This window comes from Poecilia mexicana, unplaced genomic scaffold, assembly GCF_051168715.1.
Source record: "Poecilia mexicana isolate PSO_F unplaced genomic scaffold, ASM5116871v1 scaffold_9, whole genome shotgun sequence".
Classification (NCBI taxonomy): domain Eukaryota; kingdom Metazoa; phylum Chordata; class Actinopteri; order Cyprinodontiformes; family Poeciliidae; genus Poecilia; species Poecilia mexicana.
Genome location: NW_028263378.1, coordinates 11,125,590 through 11,152,516, shown reverse-complemented (window position 1 = coordinate 11,152,516; position 26,927 = coordinate 11,125,590). Strand labels below are relative to the sequence as shown.

General features: G+C 38.5%; 1 protein-coding gene across 1 annotated transcript in view; it reads left to right on the top strand.

Moving 5' to 3' along the window:
- Positions 1-732: 732 nt before the first annotated feature.
- loxhd1b (lipoxygenase homology PLAT domains 1b) overlaps positions 733-26,927 on the top strand; it is a 30,252-nt gene continuing 4,057 nt past the window's right edge. The window contains exons 1-34 of the mRNA XM_088008793.1: positions 733-1,935; positions 3,144-3,258; positions 3,655-3,735; positions 3,854-4,038; positions 4,136-4,234; positions 4,939-5,087; positions 7,598-7,721; positions 8,000-8,109; positions 9,199-9,339; positions 9,411-9,546; positions 10,623-10,783; positions 10,864-10,950; positions 11,247-11,382; positions 11,471-11,625; positions 12,250-12,410; positions 13,753-13,829; positions 13,900-14,096; positions 14,198-14,390; positions 14,818-14,978; positions 15,087-15,405; positions 16,824-16,975; positions 19,251-19,384; positions 19,513-19,658; positions 19,748-19,852; positions 19,933-20,061; positions 20,151-20,315; positions 20,575-20,756; positions 20,838-20,954; positions 21,076-21,238; positions 22,991-23,145; positions 23,216-23,425; positions 24,559-24,685; positions 26,239-26,447; positions 26,671-26,856. Coding sequence (XP_087864919.1) covers positions 1,698-1,935; positions 3,144-3,258; positions 3,655-3,735; positions 3,854-4,038; positions 4,136-4,234; positions 4,939-5,087; positions 7,598-7,721; positions 8,000-8,109; positions 9,199-9,339; positions 9,411-9,546; positions 10,623-10,783; positions 10,864-10,950; positions 11,247-11,382; positions 11,471-11,625; positions 12,250-12,410; positions 13,753-13,829; positions 13,900-14,096; positions 14,198-14,390; positions 14,818-14,978; positions 15,087-15,405; positions 16,824-16,975; positions 19,251-19,384; positions 19,513-19,658; positions 19,748-19,852; positions 19,933-20,061; positions 20,151-20,315; positions 20,575-20,756; positions 20,838-20,954; positions 21,076-21,238; positions 22,991-23,145; positions 23,216-23,425; positions 24,559-24,685; positions 26,239-26,447; positions 26,671-26,856 — 5,205 coding nt within the window. The 5' untranslated portion in view covers positions 733-1,697. The remainder of the gene's footprint in view (positions 1,936-3,143; positions 3,259-3,654; positions 3,736-3,853; positions 4,039-4,135; positions 4,235-4,938; positions 5,088-7,597; positions 7,722-7,999; positions 8,110-9,198; positions 9,340-9,410; positions 9,547-10,622; positions 10,784-10,863; positions 10,951-11,246; positions 11,383-11,470; positions 11,626-12,249; positions 12,411-13,752; positions 13,830-13,899; positions 14,097-14,197; positions 14,391-14,817; positions 14,979-15,086; positions 15,406-16,823; positions 16,976-19,250; positions 19,385-19,512; positions 19,659-19,747; positions 19,853-19,932; positions 20,062-20,150; positions 20,316-20,574; positions 20,757-20,837; positions 20,955-21,075; positions 21,239-22,990; positions 23,146-23,215; positions 23,426-24,558; positions 24,686-26,238; positions 26,448-26,670; positions 26,857-26,927) is intronic.

Below are 26,927 nucleotides of genomic sequence, written 5' to 3'. Positions count from 1 at the left end.
GGTAGTGGAGCTCAATGCCTGACCCGAGACATTTTTTGAGTCACTTTTTGCTTTATCAGTCAACTCCGAGACATAGACAATAGACAAGAAAATTTTCCAACGAGTCGTACATCAAGTCTGTAAGGTTATTTGCTGGAAACAAGAGAGAAATTAATGTTAAAGCCCAAGACTTTGGCAGCCAGAGTAAGGATGAGGGACACAAATTCTCATTGGAGGTGAGAGTGAACGCTGTGTCAGACGCAAAGGTTTTGCACGTACGAAACAGGTGAGAAAGGACTTAAATAATACCGGTTTGTGAAAATCTGCTTTAAGGAAAATGCTTAAAAGTACACATTAGCATTAGATGCTAATGTGCTTACATGTAAATACTTCAGTTACTGCAGCACTTGTTTTCATGAGCTACCATTGGAATATACACACATAAAATCAAGCATAACTACCTTTGATTTGACTATCAATAAGTGTTATGATAAAAATGGGACGTTTACTACCAGTGACCTTCATGCCATTGATCATAGTTTTATTTAACTGGACATGAGGCTGGCTGCAGACCTTGTCTTGGTCAATTTCTTGCAATATTCCAGACTCCATTTGGGTTTTGGAAATGTAATTAAATTGTATTCCACCATTTACATGCTCTGGGTAACAGCTGTCGGGATTAAACATTCCCCACTGACAAAGTTGGACCATGATTTCCTATTATTTTCCGTGAAATTTCTGTGACTGCAGCGCATTAGCAATGACAAACCCTGGAAATGTTGATGGAGGTTCAGTTCCTCCAGATAAGGGGTGTGTACTTCGGACAAATGTGCGACCAGTTGCTGATAAACCCTCTAGAATGATTAACAGGTGACACCATGTCAATTATTTAATAATACGCAAAACAACTTGGGGTTAAGCGCCTTGCTTAACTTACAGTCTTCCAAATGCAAGATAACTACTTTACTACTGAGTCACAGTTGCCCAGTTATTGTTCATTCCCAGTAGCACCAGAAAAAAATTGTCCTTAGAGCCCTCAAAAGGCTAGCGACGCCTGAATCATTCCTTGTTTGGTGATTAGCTTCATGTTTTTTCTTAATTTTCTTGCAGTACATCAAACAGAGTTGCTGCCTGACCTACCTTTACCCTTAAGGGTTCCCTCCTCTGATCAGGTGACTATGTGTCATTCATCATGGTTAATGAGGTTCCCACTCCCATCCTCAAGAGCAGATGCTAAGCTCTGTGTCTGGCTCAGGCTGCCAGCTCATCACTCCCCTGCAGCCACAGGTCAACTTAATCAAGTTTCACCGGAACACCCTGGAATCAGTTACAAGGTAGAGAATAAATTAAAGATGCTCACTAAAAAGAAGAAAAAAAAAGAACGTGTCAAAGAGCAGAGGGGGAAACCGAAGATGCAGATGACGACGACTCGGAGGATCAGGAACCCGAGCCAAGGAAGAAAAGTAAGCAGGCAAGTGAATCAAAGAACACTGGAAGATTGAAGAAGTTTGAGGAAGGCGATGAAGACGGTTACACAAGGCATGACGTGAGGAGCACAGAGAAGAGAGGAAAAGAGACGGGAGAGGCATAAACTACAGAGGAGAGCGGGGATGAGTAGGACTACAAAGAAAACGATAATGAGACCCTGGGTGGAAGGAAAGGAGAAAAACTCCCTGATGTAATCGAGACGACCAAAGAAGTTCTCTGTCAAAGTGAAAATGGGATCAAAGAGCAAAAACAAAAAAGGTGGCGATCAGGATGAGGACGATGGGAAAAAGAAAAAGAAAGACAAGAAGAAAAAAGGCTCAGGGAGAGATGACAGCGATGAAGACACAAAGAAGACAAAAGGGAAGAAGAAAAAGATTGAAAACTATGTTGAAATCTACGAAAACGAGCTGCGCAACTACGAGCCGGAGCTACAGGAGAACTACGAGGACGAATACCACAAAAAAAAAGGTGATACAAACTTCTTATTACAACCTGAACGAGATATATATACAGTCAATAAATTGTCAGAGTAAGGTATTTACTTTTGGTGAAAAGTATCAAGGATAATTTGACCGTCAGAAAAATGGAGTATCCTTGGATATCAATACAGACGTCTGAGTGCCTTCAGTTGCGTGTGAGATTAGTTTAATGTTCACCGTAACCTTAGACTGATAGATGCAGCCGAGTTGATAGCATGTTATCATCAAACCCTGTCTACATGACACTTGTCACTAAGTATTACAAAGTGGCAGTTTCACGTCCATCACTGCTGGCCCTTTAAAACCAAACCAAACCTGATGAGCACCAACATTTTCTCACTAACAACAAAAAACTGAATTATTTCAACACCTGTTTTAAAAAGGCAGGAGGGAATTCAGAAAACAGAGCATTTTCTTTCATTTCATGCAAATCAACATCTTTACAGAGTTTATGTGTATCAGAGCAGCAGCATGATCTTAAGTAAAATGTAGACACTTAATTTGATTGGAAAAATTATATGTGTGGCAAGCAGCAGCTGGTCACTTCTTTTCTTTTTCTTTTTTCTGAAGATTACCAGCTTTCGGTAGGTGGCATTTTTTTATGTGTTATCCGGGTAAAATATGAAGTTCTGGTCGTAACACAGAGTGTCTTTAGAGATGGATTATTTCTGTTTCTGTTTCTTCTGACGAGAATAATAATAACGAAAACAACCACATCATATTACAATAATGATGGTAACCAAAAACCACTTGATAAATCTATAAATAAACTGGATGTATTCTGATGAAACCACCTCACCTACACGACAAGATTTAAGAAGGGGAGAGCCTTAGATTTGCAAACAATTTCACAAAATAATACCACCGAAGAAGAAATAACAAGGAGGGGCTCCCATTCAGTCGCAACAACCCTATCATTTTTTTTTGGCTAGATTGTGTGTCATATGTAAAGATAACAGCTTTTTGAAAATGTCTGGCTGACTGAAAGAAAAATCTAAATATTTGGAGCTACTGAACTCTTTTCTGTGCCAGAGGTGGTTGATTACCCTTTATAATTCCTCCTAAGTTAAAATCACAAGGTTGAACACGAGGGTCCTGTAAATATTAATGCAACTTGACTTCATAGCTGAAGATAAAGACAGTAAAAGGTTCTTCTGTGCATGTAACTACATAATTGTTTTTCTATAAACCCTGTAGTGTATGAGGTGGTGACGATTACGGGGGATGAGAGAGGAGCGGGTACTGACGCCAACGTCTTCGTCACTCTGTTCGGAGAGTACGGCATCACACCCAAAATCCACCTGGCCAGCAAGTAAGAAAAAATATTCATTTTCAAAAACCCGTCTATGTGTTTAATGACGATAAAATCAAAAGTTTAAAACCTCATGTTTTTCCTCCACTTCCACAGCACAGAGAAGAAGTATGTACTTGATGAATGTTTTGCAGAGCAGACTGAGTGCAGTGATTGGTGTTAATTTGTTCGCATGACCTTTCTTCCGCTGGATGAATTTTCTCAAATCTTTGCAAGGCTTGTTGACTTTACTTTACTTTACTGGAAATTAATGTGAAATCTTCCCTTCATGTCTCCATATAAAGCCTTTTCTGTTTTTTTAAGAGTTTTTTGTTTTTTTTAATTATAGAAATTACAAAGACGAGATCACCCAAATGGTAACACGGTTAAAATGTGTATTTATTTTTTTTATTACAGGAGTCGAACCGCTTTTGAAAGATCCAAAACCGATGTGTTCAGGATTCGAACTCACAACGTTGGACACATAAAAAAAATTAGGTAGGACAGGAACCTCTGATCCTCTCTCTTTATAGAAATTCTTATTAGATTCGACTTCAGACAGAGATAGATTTATGAGTTGCTTTCTTTAATTGACGTTCTTTTCCTGATTGTCCAGGATTGAGCATGACAACACGGGCATGAGCGCCAGCTGGTTCCTGGACCGTGTGGTCATCACGGATGTCATTCGCCCTCATCTTAGGTTCTACTTTGCTTGCAACAACTGGCTCAGCAAAGAGGAGGGAGATGGCCTTTATGCCAGAGACCTGCTGGCCAGCATGGACCAAATGGACATGCCCAAATGTAAGAACTTATTTGTCACGAAAAAACAAACAAACTGGAAAATAGGTTTAAGGATTATTTTTTAAATGTTTTCTTTGATTTGGCTTTGGTTTTCCAGATAATAAATACATCGTTAGCGTTTTTACTGCGGATATGAAAGGAAGTGGAACCGATGCGGATGTCTTCATCAATATTTTTGGCGAATTTGGGGACACAGGTACTCAGCGTTCAATCAAACAAGTTGCTTTTCTCCCAATTTAGGTATCAATTTAAAATTCAATAGTGTTTTATTCATCCAAAAATATAAATTAAACATTGCCATAACTCATCCATTTATCTTCAGCGAGTAATTGTGGATGGTGATGCTGTTGGCAGGAAGGATCTACGGTAGCATTCAGTCTTACAGTGAATATAAAAACACCTCTGACTGAAGACTGTTGTTGTATCACAGTCTCCTGTTAGTGTCAATCCACAGTAACATGTCCTGAATGACACCATCAGTCGTTGCAAGCACTTCTAATCCACATCATTTGCTTTTGCTGCACCTCCTAAACGTCTGTCCAGTCTGTCCAGTTAGAAAGCCGTCTTAATTTTCAGCTATTGAAATGTAATTCAGGTATTATTTGAGCTTCAGAGATGCCAGTCAGCTGCTCCTAATTGTAAAAACAGTACCTTGTTGCCATGGTTACATATATCAACTGTCCAAAAGCTAAAAAAAAAAAAAGGTAAGTGCAAAAATCCTTCCAGCTGCATAGCATCTAGAGAATAATTGTACAAACATGCAATTTTTCAACCATAAAAGTGTCAAAAAGAACAAACCAGAACTAAAGTAACAGAAGTTTGAAGCAACTCTAGTTTTGATGCAGCCACTCATGAATTCAGCTGATAAAATGTACTATCTCTCTTTTCTTTTCTTTTCAGGGGAGAGGTGCCTTGACAGTGACAAAAATAACTTTGAAAAGGACTCAGAGGACAAGTTTACCATTGAGGCGCCAAACTTGGGTAAAATTAGGAAGATCACCATCGGCCATAACAACAAAGGTTCCTCAGCAGGATGGTTTGTAGAGAAGGTGAGAATAGTGTAAATAGGTTCATCTTAAAAGTTGGAGATCCAAATTTCCAGTCAGAAAAATCACCTGAAACACACACTGAAGTCGGTTTCTCAAACTTCTGGAGTACAAAGTTATTTAAAAGTGGGAATTTCTAAGTTCCCAGTTGGAAACTAAAAAAATCAATCAATCAAACTTAAAAAGTCAAGTAGTTTTCAAAATCTCCAGCCTCAAAGTCCATGAGAGCTGCAGATAACCGGTGGCACACACTGCAACTTTTTCATAGTAACAAGACTTGTTAGATGTCTGCCTGTATAACTAAACATGAAATATACTTGCAGAAAAATCTCAAATCTCATGTTTTTCAGCCTTTTTTATGAATTCAAAATTTCCCAAGTTGGAAACACAAAACGACCCAGAAGTCAGAATTTCAGAACAAATTCTGGCACATCTAAAATGTAATAATTTTGGTGGATTTAAACTGTTTAATTTCTGACCGTTTTTTTAATCAATGACACACAGATAACTGTTTTACAAATTTGATAAATGTCTGTGTCGTGTTTGGATGGATTAAAATGCCCAGTTATTGGTTAGTGCAGAATAAGCTCATCTTATGTGCAAAATCTTTGCCAGATCAAAGTTTTGACTTGCTAGGAATAAACATTAGTACATTAAGTCTGGGGTTGATTTTTTATTTCTTTCAATAGCAGAGACATTATAAGTAACATTTGCAGTTGCACATTCATAGAAGACAATAAAAATAAAGTAAAAAATCCCATAATCCTCCACTTGTTCATAAAGGAGTTACACAGCTCCGGAAAACTTTAAGAGACCACTTAAAATGATCTGTTTCTCTGATCTTACTTGCTATAGGTTTATGTTTGAGTAAAATGAACATTGTTCTTTTATTTTATGAACTACTGACAACATGTCTCCAAAATTACAAACAAAATTTAGTTAGCAGAAAATGAGAAATGGTCAAAATAATGAAAAAGATGCAGTGCTTTCAGACCTCAAATAATGCAAAGAAAACAAGTTCATATTCATTTAGAAACAACAATACTAATGTTTTAACTCAGGAAGAGTTCAGAAATCAATATTTGTTGGAGCAACCAGGGGGTTTTCCATGGGGTTCAGTGAAGTGGGCTCTTCATTTTTTCCAGAGCTGCATATATTTGCACTGAACTGCAGCTCAGGCAGCAGTTTAAAACAAACATGAGCAAAGACATGAATGATCTTTACCAGCCTGGAAACTGAATCTAGTCTTTATTTCAGAAATATGTAAGGCTAAGAAATTTCTCTTTCTGTCCATCTCAGTTATTGAAAGTAAAGACGGACATGTTTAAGTTGTTGTAGAAGAACATTGAGGCCCTCCTCAGTAGTACTTAAGACACTGGATCTCCTCATTTCCATTTCAGCCTTCCTTATCTGTGTTTCCCATCTCAGCTCTTCGGAGGCGTACAGTACGGTGTGCGCCTGTGAGAGATGAGTTCGCTCAAACTGGCGCGTACACGGACACGTACATGACACGCATGTCGTCATCCTAGCCTCTGTGTAAAGGGAAACCTTGCCTCATTAAGGGATAGCCTTACAACACACAGACAGATGAGTCAGTAAATTTGTTTGTTACTGCAGAGACAACTGACTCTAAAGTGTAGATGTTAATGCAAATTTGCATACCAAGAGGAGTTTGTGATGGAGTATTAGTTAAAAAATATATCATCATGATCTGAGCAGGTGAAAACATTTCAGTTTAGAGTTAAATAAAAAAAAAAGAAAGTTCATAAAATTCCCATCATCCAAAGTTAAAAGACGAAGAACAAGGACTTTAAATTATGTAGATTAAGATACATTAAATTAAGTTAATTCACATAAATAAACCAGATTGGAAAATCCTAATCAGAAAGAAATCAGAATGCTGAGGTTAATCAGGCCTCTCTTCAGACATAGTCAACCAAAGATTCCTGATGAATTTCATGAAGCCAGTTCCTCTTGGCCTTATGAAAGTATTTGTCAAAAGGAGCTGATCAGCCAATCACAGGCAAGAGCTCTCGCTCGGACTCCAACTAATATATTAGCAATTGTTTATTTAAATATAGACTATATAATATGGATACATGTAAATATTTAGAGTGGCAGGTAGTAACTTTAGATCTCAGGCTGTGCCCTGGTGTGTTTTGGTTTTGTTAAACTCCACACTGTTGCTATCTCTGGTGAAAATGTGCCGATGCACAAAGGTTTTCTTATCTTTCCCACTTTGAGGAGTACCTGTTCATTCCCTTTGGGAAACATTGAAGTTGTAGATTATTTATAAAAGTTCTTTGTCACTTTGGTCAACTTAAAGTAAAGTGTACTTTGAAGAACTGCTTTAACTTATTGTTTCAAAAAGGGAGTTTTCTTTTTTTCTTTGCTCCTCATTGAATCCAAAGAGTTGGATCTCTCCACATTTTTTTTAATGTGCAGTAAAAGGTTAATTCATTTTAAGGCCAGTTGTGGTGAATAATTTGAAATGCTTTTTGGTTTTTCTGCAGGTGATTTTGGATGACATGGGAAACAAAGTAGTGTATGAATTCCCCATCAATCGCTGGTTTGCCCTGGATGAAGATGACGGGAAGATTCAGAGGGACATTTTGGTGGGAGCAGACCAGCCGACAGGTGAGGAGAAAAACACTCAGTGAGCTACGCAGCATAGATAAAAAACAAACAAATCTACTTTTTCTAACATTGACAGGATGGTGCAAGGTTTTCTAAACCACTCTAAAAATGTTTCCTTTGCCAGAAAACCTTGTAATTATTATTAATTAGCTCAGGCTGGCGATGTTTACATCTTGGTAATCGTGTTCCCGCTCATCCTGTTGGGACCTGGGAGCAGTGAACCTGAGAGACTCTCTGACTCTAGCTGTGATAAACTAACAGGTAACCCAATCCCGCAGGTATCGTCTACAACGTTCAGATTGTGACGGGAAACATCCAAGGCGCAGGAACCAACTCTAAAATTCGCATAGTGATGCACGGTACGAAAGGCCTGAAGAACAGTGGAAAGGTAACGAGAAACAGAACCGGAGAAGAACTCGTGAACAGAAGTGTTTACTTTTTATCCAAACAAAGCAGAGTTGTGTTCAACGAAATCCGACACTTCGCAGCGCTCTGCAAAATAATTAATTCTTCTTGAACATTTTGTCTGAAAGCAGCTACAAGCTTTGTACTGAATTGTGATTTTATGCAATAGATTGACATGATGTGCTGAATAATTGTGAAATGAGATGAAAATGATACATGCTTTTCATCTTCAGCAAATCTGTAAATTGAGGTGTGTATTCACTAAAACTGCAGGTCTGTTACGGTTCCTATAATTCTTTGCAGCATAGCTCTAGCTCTGTGAGATTGCATGGAAAGCATCTAATTATGAACTCTTTCTCATGCTTTCAATAGGATTCATGTCTAGGCTTTGAGTAGGCCATTCTAATGTAGCTCTGGCCAATTATGATGTTGGAAGGTGAATCTCGCTCCAGTACCATATCTTTTGCAGTTTTTCTTCAAGTAATTTTCTGTATTCATCTTTAAACCCTTACCAGCAAAAAACTCCAGCATGATCCTGCCACCACCGTATGCAGTGATAGTTTTCCACCACAATGATTGTTTTGCATGTGAAGCAGTCTCATCTAACCAGAGCACATTTTGTCAATTTTTTTGTGTAAAACTGCAGAGTGCACCTTTTATCTCCTCCTTTTAGCAGTAGCTTTCTGCTTGTCACTTTTCTAAAGAAGCCAGATTTATCAATTGCCTGACTAAAAGCTGTCTCTCCAGCTGTGACCTTGTGTTTGTCTGTTACACAAAATCCCAGTAAAATATGTGTTTTAAAATATGTTTGTGGAAACAAAATGTGTAAAAGTTCAGGAGGGTGTGAATACTTTTGGACATAATAAAGATAATAAAGGTGAGTATGAACAACATTGGATTTCAGGCAGAATAACATTCAATAAAGGTGCTGATTTAAAATGGTATTGCTCTGGAATAGACCCTACATGCTGCACATTACAGGATATCGTTTCCAATTCAGTTTCTTTTTATAAATTTCAGCCTCTGACTCCAGATTTGATTGGAAAGTCGTCTCTGCCACCCTGTTCTGCAGGTATTTCTGGAAGGAGGGAAGTTTGAGCGTGGACTGACAGACATATTTAACGTTGAGATTGCCGCGCTCCTCAGTCCTCTCAGCAGAGTTACGATTGGACATGACAATGACGGGGTTAGCGCCGGGTGGTACTGCGAGAAGGTAAATCAAATACTCGTGTTAAAAATACTGCAGTCTGCACTGTGGATTGGCTGAATCGGGTCCGTCCACAGGTTGTTGTGTACTGTCCTTTCACGGGGATAGAGCAGACCTTCCCGTGCGGCAAATGGCTGGATGAGAAGGAGGGGGACGGCCTGATTGAAAGAGAGCTGTACGAGATGGTCTCTCTCAGGCACAGGAGGCAGAAAAGTGAGTTTAGTGTGAATTATTATAGCTTATCAGCCAAGGTACAGCAGTTTGGAAAAGTCTTGAGTAATTCCTTCCTCGTTTCTTTGCTACTTACATCCACGAATAATATTTTTAAATGGTCTTGATCTTTGGACTTCAGCTGCTTCTATTAGTTATTTTTCTTCAATTTTTGTATTTTCTCCTCTTTGTTTTAAGGCTTTACCTCTTATAAATGACTTCTTAACTCAAGGGATGAACCAGATTTATATTGACTCATAGCAGACATGGAGAAGCAGCATCTAAAGCAGAGTCTAACAATTAACCTCTTCTCCTCCACTTGACCACTTTACTTTTATTTAAATTCAAGTTCTCCAATGTCTGACATGATTAAAAACACAACAAATGGAAATAGTTTTTAGACTATTGATCCTTTATCTTTAAAAACTAATTACATTTTTGATTTTCCCTATTTTTAATTTTCATATTTATACATTTGGCAGACACTGTTACCCAAAGCAACTTACAAATTAGGATGCAACAATACGCTTGCAACCCCCCCATTACTTCTTAAAATGGGTTTTCCGTCTTCATGTTCGCTCACAGTCGCCCTGTTTCCAGCTGTCCACAGGACTCAGTCACTCCAGCAAGGAGTCTCTGCCCTGAGAGGATATTTTAACAAGCAGAAAATGCCCTCTCCTGGGCTCTGCTGAAATGTCATAGGAGCAAAATCAGTCCAGAATAATTTGTCCCAAAGTATTTAGGAAAACTCCCAACTTAGGATTGCCCTAGAAGTGTTGAGCTCGTGTCTTTAACTCTTTCCGAGGGGAACAGGTAAAGGGCAAGAGCTATGTCGTGTATTAAAAACAGTTATATCACAGTTCTAATAATGTTATTAAGAATAATTATGGCCATTATGATCATTTGAAAGCTAAATTTTCTCTACAAACTTACTATTTCATTATTCCTCTCTGATTTCCTCTCTTTATGGGCAGCTTTATCTCATTTGCTCCTGGTTTTATGACTTGAAACAACACACTGCTTAATGCTTTTTAATTCCAACTCAAGTAATAACAATAGTCTGGTTTGTCGGTCCTCAGAGCATCCCTGGTCCTTGTGGATTTGGACTACAGACATGCCCAATGCCAGCACCGACGCAGACATCTCTTTTCAGGTTTACGGAGAAAAGAACAAGTCGGATGAGATCAGGCTGGACAACAAGTCTGACAACTTTGAACAGGGCCAAACTGACAAGTTTATGGTCAGCAGGAGATAATTTAATAATATATTACAGAGTTGAAATCTGCTAAACAGGTGACAGATGATATTATTGTCCAACAGGTTGAGCTTCCAGATTTGGGAAAATTGACCAAACTTCGAATCTGGCATGAGAAAAGAAATCCTTTTGCAGGATGGCATCTGAGCAAGGTGAGATTTCTCAAAATCTAATTATTCAGCTCATTTTATGACATTTCTTGACATAAATAATTGGCATTTTTTTCTATTTTTATGTTTATGATTCCACAATTTTCTGCTTTAGTCCATATTTCCTCAACAATTAACAAATTCTTAAGCACAATATATCGTAAAAAGACACCCAAAAGACAAAGCACTTTCTTCTTTTGACTTACTTATCGCACTGTTTAGTTGATATTTCAATCCATGCATATACCTCAGTTGACTCCGTAGCACTCCTTCACCTCGCTCAGTCTTATTTTGTTTAGGTTACTTTGATGAAGACATTAACAAAGGAGAAGTACACGTTTCCATGCGAGCGGTGGCTGGACATTAACGAAGACGACAATGAAGTTGTGAGGGAGCTTCCAGCCTGCGGAGACCTGATAGCTGAGCCACTTCCCGGCACGTCTTTACGCAAACAGATGCATCAAACCCTGCTTATTCATAAAGATATTCAAATGATTATCAGCGATGTCGTTTTGTTCTGCAGTGATTAAATACCGGCTGACAGTCTGCACGGGGGATGTCGGCGGCAGCGGCACGGATGCGTCTATTTTCATCAACTTGATCGGAGACCAGGGGGACACGGGGGAGCGGCAGCTGATCAACTGCAAGAATAATGTCAACAAGTTTGAGAAAGGAAACGTGGGTACATTTTACACTTTACATCTAGCAATTTGCACACAGGGGGCAGTAGTGAGGTCTCCTCGGACTTTTCACAGTGAATCTTAATAGTTTTAGAGATAAATTGTGTCGGGTTTTTTAATATAACTTTAATTTAAAAGCATTAGAGTTGTAGGTTTTGATGTGGTTTGGTTCAATATCTATATTCTGCACTAGCTATACCAGCTGCTATTTTTTTATTAATTAAAAAAAATTCCACTCTCTACATTTTAGGTCATAATAAAATCAAATAAGTTGTCAGAAATTGAAAAAAAAAATGCTTCTGTCTGAACTAAAAAATAAACCCAGCATTTATTCTGGATTGAAGCATCTAGAAATTATACCAAAATATAAAGTTTTGTGTACAGCTGTATCCCTAGTAATTATATATTAAGCTTTATTATACTAAGCGAGGGAAAATATGCCCTTTTGAATGACAATGTTTGTTTGTCCTTGTCTTAAATAAACCACAGAAACTTGATTTACTATTACCAGAACTGTCTGTCCCCTTCCTGTTGCTGTAGCATCTCATTTGCATTATTTATAAGTTTTTTGTTAAAAAATCAAATCCACCCACACTTTGCTGCTGTTATCTTGTCGATCCAGATGGATGAGTTTATAGTCGAGGCGGTGACCATCGGGCGGATCCGCAGGTTGAGGATCGGACATGACGGGAAAGGCGGCGGCTGCGGCTGGTTTCTTGACAAAGTGATTGTGAGAGAAGAAGGAAAGGCGGAGGCTCACGCTGTAGAGTTTCCCTGCAACCGGTAATATTCATGAATACATAAATACTGCAGAAGTGTTCATGCAACTTAAAGAACCAAAAGTTTTAAAGTATTTTATTGAGTTTTTACATGACAAACACAAGTAATTGTCAAGTGGAACCAGAATTATGCTGGTTTTAGTCTTGCAGATCTGAGGCTGAAGAGTTTGCAAATTAAGTTCAGCTGCAGTGAACAGAGAGCATCTGTGAACAATGGCGTTTTTGTTTGTTATCTCAAACTTTGACTGGGTCATTTTATCCCATTACTGCTTGACTTTATTAATAATCAACAGATTTTATTTTGATAAACAGATGCTGAAATAAACAAGAGTGGTTTGTCTACATATTATACATACAGTAGAGATAGATAAAATAAATTAATTGAAAATGGGTGAAATTAGGCAGTATTGAGTGGACCTCCTTCTATTTTCAGTTCAGTATTTTTGAATTTTTGTTGTGGAAATTAACCTCAGTTATTTGTGTTAATTAATATAACATTATATCAGAGCAAAGGAAGAGTGGCACAAATGCAATTGGAGAAACATCGATCACCATATTTCCTCATAATTTGATCTCCCAGTGATATTATATTGAGATTTGTGGTTGTGGAAAAATTCAAATGTTTTAAATACTTTTGTATGAACGTTATATTAGTGACCTTTGCTCCTGATAATAAGGAATAGACACTCATTTCCATTAACCCTGAGGACCAAACGACACACAAACGTATCATGTCGGCCATGTTTGATGCTGCGAAAACAAATCCTGACTTTCTTCTCCAAATAAGATCACTATTAATTATATTACAGTTTAAAATTAGACCAAATTAAAACAATACACAGAGAAGTTAGACAGAGCTTTCAATAAAGAAAAAAAGAAACTTTGAGTTTTTTTCCACAGTGTGGTAAGAGGAATATGAGACTCAAAATGTGCCAGGGAACGTTAGTGACACATGACAGGTGACAAGATTCATGCTGCTGACGCCTAATCCTGAGGAGACCATCTGTGACACGTCTCAGCAGAAGAGGAGAGACTGGCGGTGTTGACAGAGTCGATCCAGACAATCTATTTATTTATTTAATTTAGGATCATGCTGAAAAACTTCCCTGCCATATAAAAGCAAATCCTCTTCTGGCATCAATAATGTAACTTTGGTTTAAATTTTTGCTAAAGCTCCTGACGTGTGTTTGCTTTTTTTTTTTTTTTTTTTTTTTTTTTTTTTGCATTTTGCTCCCACCTCTAGAGATAATTACAATAATAAGCAGATGTTGCTAATGAAATGTTCTGAGAGCACAAAAAGCAGTCATTCATTAGACGTTTCATTCCCTGCATGTGTTGCCGTGCAGGTGGCTGGACCGCAACGAGGACGATGGACAGATCACCAGAGAACTAGTGCCGTTCGTAGATGGGCAGCGTCTGTACAGTAAGTGGGAAGGAGGCCTCACGTTTACTCGTTAATTCATCCTGTCGCTAAAACATTCGCCTCGTGTCAGATATCAGCTATCAGATCGTGGTGAAGACGGGCGACATTCCTGGAGGAAGCTCAGACTCCAACGTGTTTGTCAAGCTTTACGGAGAAAAAGGCGACACCAACAAGATGATGCTGGTGGTTTCCACCAACAACTTGGGGAACTACTTTGAGACGGGCCGCGTTGACATCTTCACAGTGGAAACCTTTGATATTGGACAGGTCTTCCCATTTAGTGTTGATGAAAGTCCAAAATCTCTCTACTGTGGTGCCTGAGTGGTGCAACCTGTTTGACCCCAGTCTAATTTCTTGATCGATTCCAGATAAACCGTCTGATGATTGGTCACACTAATAAAGGGATGCGTGCTGGTTGGTTCCTGGACAGCGTTCAGATCATGGTTCCGGTCCACGGGAAGAATTACATGTTTCCCAGTCACCGCTGGCTTTGCAAAGACGAGGCTGATGGGAAAACGGAGGTGGAGATTTATCCCAGTGAGGTCCTGGAGATGGAGCAATGTAGGTGAAACAGTCACACAGACATGTTTCATAATGGAAAAAACAACATTATTAATCTCCAGGAGGGCACTTTTAATTACCAAGAGCACAGAACAGATATATACGGTTTATTTTTCTTTGTTTTCATCAGAGTACAAACATTACAGCCTCAATATCCTGGACCAACACTGAATGAACTCGTTTAATAACACTTCCACTATGTCCTGATAACACAGCAGCTGAAATGTGCAAAGGTTTATCATTTCTTTTATTTGAAGCATAATGTAACAAAGGAAAGATTTTTATTTATTAATGACGTAAATCTTTTCTCTGTCAATCACAGATTATTAATTGCACAAAATTGCATATTTCTAATGTCAGCAGGGATCCTATTAGTGACCTAAACTCACTTTATTGTTCTTTTGTTACTCATCGTTTTAATTTCTAGTGATGAACTATGAGGTAACCGTAGTAACAGGAGATGTGATGTTTGCCGGCACCAACGCCAGAGTGTTCATCCAGATCTACGGGGAGAAAGGCAAAACGGAAACCATCACTCTTGAGAACAGATCCAACAACTTTGAGCGCAACACGACTGAAATATTTAAGGTATTAACGTTGTATTTTTACTGTTGAGTGTCTCCAGATGTGTTTTTGTTTAATAAGCAGAGAAAACAGTTTCACATTTGATGCGAAACCTTCCCCACTTCTTAACAGTTTGAGGCCAAAGACGTGGGAAAGATCTTCAAAATACGCATTGGTCATGATGGCTCAGGGATCGGATCTGGCTGGTTCCTGGAGTCAGTCGACGTTAAGCACCTGATTTTGACTCTGGTGCCCAAAGAAAAGAAAAAGGACGACAAGAAGAAGAAGAAGAAAAAGAAGAAAGACGAAGAGGATGAAGATGGAGGAGAGGAGATGCAGGAGGTGGTGCTCACGTACCATTTTCCCTGCTCACGCTGGCTGAGCAGCGGTGAGGAGGACGGAGAGCTGGTGGTGGAGCTGCTGCCGGAGGACGCAGACGAGGATCTGGAAGGTATGAAGCAGACGAAGAGCAGAAAGACAGAAAAGATGAACTTTTACATTTATGTTCCTTCAAAGAGAAGGAAGGAAGATATTCACACAAAAATTTAAGGATATAATTATACAACCTGTTGAGACATGGTGATTTTTTTTTCATATGACTCAATCAAAACATGGTATGGTTGCAAGAACAGCCATTTCAAAGTGTCTACGCAGCATCCTCATTACAGCATGAAAGCAATAATCTTGAAGGTTTCCTCTGCAGAATTACAGTAGAAATACAAAAGCTTTCTGCACCTCAACCATCAGTTTCAGTTTTGACTCGCAGCTGAAGGGATTTCCAGTTCACTCCTCAGCACCGTGTGAGCCAACCTGTCCAACTTGACAGTGTGGAGCAATGGCCTCTTTTGTTTTGTTTCACAAATGCTTTTTTAGATTTAACGTAAAGCCTGAAAAAATAAAAACATCCTCTAATTTTCATTCAGAAGTTTAGTGCATGCTCAAAAGTCAGGGAACCACGTAAGATCCAGTGGAGGCCACTCAGATTTCAAACGACGGTTCAAACGTCTTTAACAAAGTCGCATAAATTTTATCCCCAAATTATTTTTCACACGGCACTAAATGTGTAAGCACTGAGACTTCCTCCTCACCTAATGATGTAGACGTCTGAGGTGAAATCCATTATTGCTTCTCCATATTAAAATCTTCTGCACTTGCAAAAATAATGTGAGCATTTATTGGACACTCATTCAAAATAATAGATAACGTCTTTGTTTTTATCTTTTAAAACTGTAACAAGCTCTGCTTTTGTCACAGTCGATAAAACTGATACTTTTCATGCACATAATCAGTTATTCAACTCAACTGTTGCTGCAATAAAGGACATTTCCAGCAGCGCTTTGATTTTATTTTTTTTTATGTGGCTGAATATACGGCTGCTTTCATTGTTGTCTTTGCTGCTTTCTATCAAGTCTTCATCGAAGTCAAGAAAGTAAAATTATGGACAGCTGCACCAACTGTGATCCAAGCGCAGAAAACAAGACAAACTGAATTTACAATGAATAACTTTGAGCTATAAAGTCAAGTTACATTCATGTTACTTGCAAATATTATTTAAACACCACCAATCTTTTATCAGTAAAATAAAACATGTCTTCATGTTAATTATTAAAAGAGTATTGTTAGCGTTTAAAAACGCCAATTTCCCTTAAAGCCTCTCTCATGAAAGCACCAGCCTGACATCTGATGTGCTGCTTTAGACATTTTTTTTTTTTTGTGTGACTCATTTAAATTATTTATACCATTTAGAGCACATTTGCATTTTTAACTGATGGTGTGATTTGAACAGTTTGATTTGACACTGTATCCTGGCCAACATATGCGACAGTTTGGAGAAGGTGTGAATAATTCATCGCTTGCTTTGTCTGACAGTCAACACCTATGAAGTGTGTGTCTTCACGGGTGACATGATGGGAGCTGGGACAGATGCCAACGTCTATATTAATATTTATGGGGAAAACGGAGACACTGGTGAGCGCCTCCTGAGTAACTCTGACAACCTCAACAAGTTTGAGAGAGGGCAGGTAAGACGGGTTCAACCACACATGACCAACTACTTTCTTAACTTTGCCTCCAAGTTTACCTCTTTTTTTCAGGATTGTAGCTCACTGTACTTATTTTTCCATTCCACAATTGAAATTAAAAAGATGTTTTTAAAAAGTGGGAGAGAAAAAAAGTGAGCATAAGGCAGTTAAGATTGCAGAAGAAAAGTTGCACGAGAAGGTTAGGGTTACATTTAGATCCTGAAGGAGATCCATGTATAACTAAGGCTGCAGTACAATTTTGAGTTCATAGAGGCATGTACAGCTCTGGAAAAAATTAAGAGATCACTTAAAAATATCAGTTTCTCTGATTTAACGTTTTACAGGAACATATTTGAGTAAAATGAGCATTGTTCTTTTATTCTATGAACTACTGACAACATGTCTCTGAAATTCCAAGCAAAGGTTTAGAACTTGTTTGCAGAAAATGAGAAATGATCAAAATAACAAAAAGATGCAGTGCTTTCAAAGAAAACTAGTTCATGTTCATTTAGAAACAACAATACTACTGTTATGAGTCAGGAAGAGTTCAGAAATAAATATTTGGTGGAGTAACCAGTATTCAGTGGGGTTCAGTGGTCTCTTAATTTTCTCCAGAGCTGTATATCATGATTTATCCAGTCAGACCAGAATGTTGTGTTGGAGCAGCAGCTTGGAGACATAACAAACCTACACCCTGTGGAGGGAAATAAAAGTACTTGAGCTGAAATTCAAACCAAAAAAGAAATTCTGAAAACATTTAGAGTGACGTAATTTCTGTTCCGGTTCTGAACGGTACCAGATTCACACCAACAGTTTTGATACCAGAACAGCCATGTTATATTGATGAGTGCGAGACTCATTGTTACCCAAATAAACAGTCCATCAATACCTAAAACTTTCCATAATTTACTCACAACCCAATGTTTGACCTTGAAAAGTTTTCTCAAGCTACTCCTGCACATATGGTAGAGAGAGGGGAAGTTACACTTCTCAGACAGCAGCTGCAGTCAAATGTTCCCTCCTTTCATTTGGGAAAGACCAGGAGTCTGCAACCTTTACAGCCTAAAGAGCCACTTTTATGGCTTTATGGCCACAGACACCAGTGGTTAACTGTGTTGTTTTGTCTATGTGGGAAGACTAATGTAACACTTAGGTTACGTCTAGGTTTCAAATTGTTTCACGCTCCTGTTGCAAAACTTATTTCTGACAGGAGAAATCCTTCGTATTTATCTGTTTAGTTCTTCAGAGCTCACTCATGTTTGCCGTACAAACTTTTACTGTAGCACCAATAAGCAGCCACAGATCCATCAGGCATATTTACATCCAAAATCAAATTTTTTCAAAGGAAAAAAAAAAAAAAAAAAAAAAAAAAACCCAGTCCGTTTATTGTTTATCATCAGATTTTCATACGGTGCCATTGCAGGCGTGTGAACTTCCTCAATGCTTATCTGTTTTAGTGGATCCGACTCAAAAGTTTACTCTTGTTTCAGAAAATCTTGTTTTAAAATAACCGAAAGAGGTAGATTGTGATTTACTTATCTTTCCTATTTTCAAGATTTTTAGGTTTTCTTTCTGTAAAATATAATTGTAGACCTTTAAAAAATACTATTTGGCACATGAGTTCAATGTGGTTCCTAGAAGTAATTACTCATTTTACACCTCTTGACAATTCAGAATCACTAATCCCATCAATTTTCATCAGGGCTGCACCAGTTTTTATAATCGATATAAGAACCGGTGCTTAAAATCAACAGTTCTTGTTGAAAAACCCGATGACCTCTGGGCAACTTGAGCCTTGCTCAGAGGTGTGGGTAGGAGTGTATTCTGCTACAATTACAGGATCTCCTGCAGGGAGGCCAGCTGTGACTGAGAGGAGCTCTGAGGAGTCCGCCATGTCATTGAACCTGTCCTACTTTTACTCCCCACTTCATCCACTCCTGTGAATTATTCATTTCTACGTTACAACTGGTGACAAACACACTCAGTTCAGTTTATTTCTAACTCCACAAATCAAGGCCTGACTAAAATCTTATTATCTAAGAATGATTTTGTGTGAAAAAATGTAATTAACATATCGTAATCTGTAAAAGGAGCCATATTATGTCATCTAACAACTGGAACTGTGCAAAACATGCTTGGCTTTTCCCTCTAGACCCAGGACAAAGGCTGGGTGGATAAAACAAATACTTTCTCTGGAGAGATATCTCACAAACTGGGAGTGGCATTTCCTAAAAGTCTAACTGAACCGGACAGCGTCTCTCCTGTAATTTTGCAGGAAGACGTTTTCATCGTGACAGCTATTGATTTGCTCACCTTGAAGAAGTTGCGAATCCGACATGACAACACTAAGCCTCACTCATCCTGGTACCTGGATCGTGTTGAGATAGTGGACACAAAGGAAGATGTAACGTAAGGGTAACTTCTGTTTCAATGCATTTTTCTCTGTTTTCTGACTAAATATAGCTGTACACCTGCAAAAATTAACAGTTTTGTGCAGAAGAAAAGCTCTGATTAGTTTCTTTCTGGGGTGTCTGTAGGTATTACTTCCCTTGTAACCGCTGGCTCGCAGTGGATGAGGATGACGGGCAGATAGCAAGAGAGCTAGTTCCTGTTGATGAGGCCTTCATGAGGCAGGATGAAGATGAGGAGGGAACTAGCGCCACTTTGGGACTGGAGCAGAAATGTAAAGTGCCTTAAACGACTGAAGCAAATTATAAACATAATGTGTGATTCAGTGCGATATGATGTCAACCTCTATTACTGTCATTGCAGCCATGTCCACCACCTACACTCTCAAAATAAAAACTGGGGAAAAGAAATATGCTGGAACCGACGCCAACGTTTTTGCCATCCTGTTCGGTGAAAAAGACGACACAGGTGAGCCCCGGCGTTGCCGTGGCGACACAAAGATCCTGCCCAAAGGTTATAACTGGGATGTGAAACTCCTGTTGATTCAGGGCTCATCAACCTGAAGTCTTGTAAAAACTACAAGAACAAGTTTGAACAGGGGATGATCAACGAGTTCATCGTGGAGGCAGTGGACCTGGGCGACCTGGAGAAGCTCCGGATTGGACACGACAACTCAGGCGGGTGAAGAAGAAAACTTTTTTTAAAGAAACAGAAATAAAATGAGTTTAAATTATATCAAAATGTCTGATGCTTTTGATCCCAATAGGAGGTTCATCCGGTTGGTTCCTGGACTGGGTTGAGGTGGACGCCCCGTCTCAGGGACAGAGACTACGTTTCCCATGTGGCCGCTGGTTGGATCCAGGAGAGGATGACGGTGCCATCGTGAGGGATCTCTATCCCGCTGACTTACAGACTGAAGTTTACACTCCATGTAAGCAAATAGATGCTAATAAAAACATTAGTGGGAATGGTATTTATGGAAATGTGCTTTTTAGGAACCAAAGATGTTAAACTTTGCAAAATAGGAAAACACAGTAAAATCTGCAGAAGTGTTTAAAGTTTCATCAGTGGTTTGCTTTAACTCCAACTTTTTATGGCACTTTCAAGACATAAAAATAATAAAAATAACAGTCAAATTTCATATCGCAGGTCACAAAACTAAGCAAATCTCCTGGTTTCTTGTTTTTCAGTCGTGCCTTATGAGATCAAAATATTCACCAGTGATGTGTTTGCTGCGGGGACAGACGCTGACGTGTTCATCGTCCTGTACGGACAAAACGGGATGTGCACACTGCAGAAGCACCTGTGTGTAAACAAGAGAGAGCGACGGCTTTACTTTGAGAGAGGAGCAGAGGACATGTTTATTGTGGAGGTGAGGAAGTGTGTTTTAGAATAAAGAAGGCTTCTTACGCCGTGCTGTTGGTTTGTAAACAATCGGATGTTCTCGCCTCAGCTGGAGGACATCGGTGATGTGATAGAGAAAATCAGGATAGGACATGACAACAGAGGCACCAACCCAGGGTGGCATCTTGACAGGGTGGAGATCAGGCGACAGCTCCGCAAAGGAAAGGTATCCAATATGCACTCCAGACTACACCACTTTCTCGGAAGACTAAATAAATTATGAACAATTTAGTAATATAACATTTCAACCAACCTAGCTTGGCTCATTTGTCTGTGGTTCACGTCAGGGTTCAGAGACCACGATATTTCCATGCGAACGCTGGCTGGCCAAGTCTGAAGATGATGGAGAGACGGTGAGGGAGCTGGTCGCCTCTGACATCATCACCCAGAAGCTCCTCCGGGACGGGACACTAAAGACGACCGAAATGGAGGTGGAGGATGCTCTGGAGAGTAAGCTTTACTCTGATTTAGATGAAGAAGTGCAAATTATTTTACTTTTGCTTATCATGTTGTTACATTTACAAGTGAATGCATTTTAAAAGCACACACTGCATGCACAAAGTTGGCTCAAAATGGTCAAAAATAAAATGTTATGGTAGGTGTAGCTGTTCGGACTTGGTGATAAATCAACGTATGAGCTTCTGATGAGTTTCAAAATGGTATTGACAAGTTGTATATTTTTTACTTTGCTCTGTTTCTGCCAGTCAGGTTTCCTCCCGATGGAGTTTGGGGAAAATTCAGTATTCTGACAGAATAAAAAAATTTGGTAACATTTTATTTGAAGGGGTGTGTATAAGACTGACATGACACAAACATGACGAAACACACGTTGTGAACGTGCAGGAGTCTTCATGAATGTTTACAACTCTTGTCATGAAGTGTCATTCAGTAAATAATGATACTAATAATCCAAAGTTGCACTAAAAGTTGCATTAAAAGTCAATTGAAAGTGTAAACTTTGCTTCATTTGGACAATAATGATCCTTTTAATGCAAAATTCTATTAAGATTTGCAGGTTTTAAAAAAGGAAGGAGGAGTTTCCTACAGGAGCAGTGAAAAGTTTGCCAGACCTGTTGCAGAGTTGTAATCTGCAGCTCCACTTTGCCCTGCATATTGAGTTTCCGCTCTTTGTTTTTTGTTTTTCCAGCCTGCAGCTGTTCTGAAATGTTAACTCTTGGCAGTTGTTTTCATTGGGAAACCCCCTGAAACCCAATTCTGCTCAACTTGAATCACCATTCAAAGTCAGTGACTAGTTGCAAAATGTAAAGGTGATCAGAAACCAAGAGTGAGTTGCTTCTCAGAGAAACTCTGCTGGAAGTGAACGTCTGACAATCGTTTCCCTGAACTAATCCATTAACGCCGTTACTCCTGGCATCAAAAAAACAACAAATTTTCCCGAAATGCAGAAACCATATTTCCAGTAGTTGAGGTTGTATTATATTCTCTCATTAATAAACAGTAACTTGCTATAAGACAAATATGAAAATGCTAAAGGTGCAGAAATAAAGAATCTGCTTGATTTTAAAAGTTAATATAATGAATTATTTCTGACATTTAATTGAAGTTGGATTGGATGTAACAAACAAATGCACTAATATTTGAATTAAAGTATAAGTTGGAGGGAAACCAGATACATTTTGCCGCCATCAATAACGTTCTTTTATATTTCTGTTTGTTTCTGACCACTCTTAATGTGAGAAATATCTCAGTTAATTTGAATAGATTAGTTTCCTGGCATTGACCTGACTTCTTAGCATAAAGCATAAATTTTAAGATAAGTTCTCCTGTGTGTTGAAACACTCAACTCAACCGTTTCTCTTTTGTTAAACATTTTGGAAATAGTCCTTTATCTTCATTATTTCATTTATTTTGTTCAAAAACAAAAAAACTCATACCACACAGATAATACAAAATAAAGCCCCACCAATTATTAGTATCACTTGGAAGATTATTATTTTGTCATATTTTGAGACCATAAGCATAATTGACAATAAATAATATAAAAATTGTAAACATATTCTTGTTTTTAAAATGTCATTGCTCATTAGAAGCTGAAAACTTTTATGACCTAAACCGCAGTTTGTGTAAAGAAATGTGATGCATATAACTATATTTTATTTTTTATTTTTTGTAGTTGTGTATCTCAGTGTAAAAGAGCGTAAAGTCCGCTGTATTCACAGTTTGGACTCTTCTCCTTCACAGCTCACGGATACAAGGTGTCGGTGCGGACAGGTGACATGTACGGAGCGGGAACTGACGCCAACGTTTTTCTCACCATCTACGGAGACCTGGGAGACACCGGGGAACGCAAACTCGCCAAATCTGAGAACAACAAGAACAAGTTCGAGAGAGGAGAGGTATTTCTAAAGTTCAATGTCTAATAATGTTGGTGCGTGGAGACGTTAAACTCCATCCCTCGTTCTGCAGGTGGACAGGTTTACAATTGAGGCTGTGGACCTGGGTCAGGTGTTTAAGATTCGGATTCGTCATGACAACACGATGGTGGGAGCCGATTGGTACCTGGACCAGGTGGAGGTGCAGGATGAGGACACGGAGGAAGTTTACATGTTCGTGTGTGAGCGCTGGCTGTCGACAAAGAAAGAGGACAAACGGATAGACAGGATCTTCTACGTCAAGGTCTGTTTGAGTCAGTGGATTATTTTCAGTTTTGCAGACGAGGAATGCAGACGAAACAGATTGAAGACGGTTGCTGAACCACCAAAGAAGAAACATGACAGCAGTTCAGGAAAGAAAGAAGTTAATCTTTTAATTATCCTAATGATTAATGAGGACAAGACATCCCAGCTTTTCTATCCCTGGTACAGAAAAGGGTCACATAAACAACTTATGTGCTCTCAGAGACTTAAAACATAGAAAACTTTAGATCAGTACTGACTGAAGTTTATCTCCGCTCTTCGTCCTTTACAGTACATTTGATAAAGCAGATAAATATGCAGGTAGACGTAAACAGAGTCCATTTCTTCACCTCATCCCCCAAATCTTTAGAAGATAAAGGGACTAGAAGGGGATGTCCTGTTTAAAATCTAAAAGTAAACACTCCTCCATGTTTTTAATCGTTTTTGCTTTACAATGTATCATAAGGTGAAGGATCTAAGAACTACGTGTGCCAAGTACAAATTTATTCATAACTTGGATGTCTGTCTGAATCTTTTAAGCCGTTTTTGTGTCGTAAAATGTTTTAATCTCAATGTTTTTTCACAGCCGCTGGTTTTGTTCAAAGAATCATTAAAATAATCACCGGTTAACATAGTTTAAATTAGCTTTGAAATAACATTTTTAGTTCTTTTCTCTTTTTTCTTGCATCAATACTTTTCCTAACTACCTGAATAGGTTTTTTTGTCCTTCTGACACTTTTAACAAACAAACCATTCTGTTCCCATGTGCTGAACTGGATGTTCTTAGTACATTATTTAATAAATTACTCAGCTAGGTTACCATGAAAATTCTCCAGTCTAACGTAGATTTTTATTCCGCTTTATTTTCTGTTCTGGATCTTTTCTGTTAATTGTGGATCTGGTTCCCATTTGGTCCATTTTTCTCTTGAAACATCCGATTCTGACCTCAGTTCAAACCAGCAGATGTCATTCACATATCCACATTTTCAAACTCTAGATGATGAGATTATGTTTTCCACTGCAATGCCTGCCAAAAGTGAAAGAAGCGTGGCAATATTTTTTTCTATTTTGTTATTCTTGCAGTGTTCTGTTTTGTTTTGTATTACTAAAATCTGTTCTGTGGGTCCATTACAGGGGTATGAAGGTGAAAGGAATACAGATCCATATTTTATGAAGATGGCCCAGTCCAAACAAGGACTCGATAAAAACGCCAATAAGAAGAAAAAGAAGAAAAAGGCTACAGTGGCCGAAGAAGGTCCAAGTAAGCAACCCTTTAAAAATCTCTGATGTCAACATAGAAAACAGCCATTAAACCTCCTGTTTGTTCAAGTTCACAGAAAAAAATGTCCCACAGCATCAATATTATTTAACTGAGCCAAGATTTCGTAACTTCTTGTTTTGCTGCTGCGTTTGTAACTTTGTTTTTCATCTAAGCTGTTCTCTCAACGAGACAACCTGCATAAATAAAGATGAGATAAATAAAAATCTAAATTCCTCTTTAATAAAGCTGAGAAATGCATGTTGACGATGAAGAAGGTAGATAAAACTTTGCTGTGGAGGATCTGAAAACATTCTGGGATTCCTTTGAGAAACGAGAAAAACATCTGAGGAGAAGAAAACGAGAGCAGATGGTAGCATTTATAAACTAATGAAAAAGGGATTACTGAGGATGCTGAACTTCAGATAAAATTATATTATAAAATTATATTATCTTTGTGATGATTACAGCAGCTGGCTGCAAACTGAATGCTGGTTTGGTATCAGATAGAGGCTAATCTAATCTAATCTAATCTAATCTAATCTAATCTAATCTAATCTAATTTTCTGCTCCTGGGATTTTCTGGGTGGCTCACTCTTTGAGATCGATTATTTTCTTTATCATCAGATATTTAAATACATTCCTTTACTTTTTGGCAGTTTGTCTTTATAAACTAGGTCAAATGTTTTAGAGGAGTTTATTCCCACAACTCTAGTGGCAGTTTTAGTTTCACCTAGTTCAAATTATGTAAAAAAAAAATGAAACTAAAAAATCTCTGACTGAGCACCTTTTGCTTCCCATTTATTAATCTAAAAAATAATCAATAGATTAGTAGAAATTAATTTTAGCAGCAGATGCATCTTTTGCTACAAATGACCAAGTGTTCACTAAATAAATCTTGAGTTTTGCGTTTCAGGCAATAACATTTGTAATTATTTTTAAAAAACTAAATTATTTACTTATTTGGATCTTTTAAATATTTCAAATTTTCTAATGATTTCTAAAAATGTAAAATCTGCAGAATGTGACCATTTTTTTTATCCGATTAACCTTCAGAAAAGTCAATAGAATAATTTATTACTGAAATAATCATTAGTTTCAGCCCTATTAATTGATAAAAGGTAAAATTAGAAGATAGTTATAGTTATAGTTTTTATTTATTTCAAAAAGGTTTTTTAAAGACACGAGAACAAACAATCAAACATGTGCATACATAACTAAGAAGAAAATAATTTGTTTGCCACTATTTTTCTGTTTGAAAAGGAGCAGGAAGAAGTGAACACTTATTTAATCCGACCCATTATCTCAATTTAATGAAATATGCTACCTACTGACATAATAATCGCCCAAAATGTGTAATTAAGACCATGTGCCTGTTTAATATACTGGGCTAAACAGCCAACAAATCGATTATATTACACAGACAAAAATGGTTACAACTAACTCTCAAGTGACACAATAATCTAATCTCATTTCAATTAAGAAGCAGATTTTCTAAAGCGTCACTTTTCTTGTTTGAGTAGTTAAATTTGAATCTGATCTTGTCCCTCATGCAGTCATCCCTTATCACTTCACGGTGTCCACTGGAGAGGACCGGGACGGCAGCACCACAGCCAGGGTTTATGTCATCGTCATCGGGCCGAACGACGCCGAGACAGACCGTCTGTGGCTGGACCTGGCAGAAGGGAAGAAATGCTTCGCGGCTGGTGGCATGGAGCACTTCGTGTGCTACGGAGCTGACGTAGGAGAGATCAAGAGGGTGGAAGTGAGAATCTGGGACTGTCTGTAGCTAAATCTGTGAAGCTGCCTGTCTGCTGCTGCTGCTGCTGCCTCCTCAGTGCCGAAGATTTCACATAACGGCTTTCTAGTGCAGGAATAATTAACTGTGGCTGCAGTGCATGGGATGTGGATCAAACAGAATCAAATGGTTTCTGAATTCCCAGCTCTCTCTGTCTCCTCTCTCTGTCTCGTCTCTTGCTGCCGCTCAGCTCGGCCATAACGGAGTTACACCAGAGAGCTGCTGGCTGGTGGATGAGCTGTCGGTTGCTGTGCCAACCAAAGGTATCAAGTACATCTTCCCATGTAAATGCTGGCTGGCTAAAGACAGGGGAGACGGTTTGACTGTCAGACTGTTGAACGTGCTGGACTCCAGCACCATCAACATTATCCGCAAAGTGAGTCATCGCACTGAAAATATGAGCTGTTGGAAAGCAGAGTTTCTCTCATTTATGCCTGTTGTTCTCTG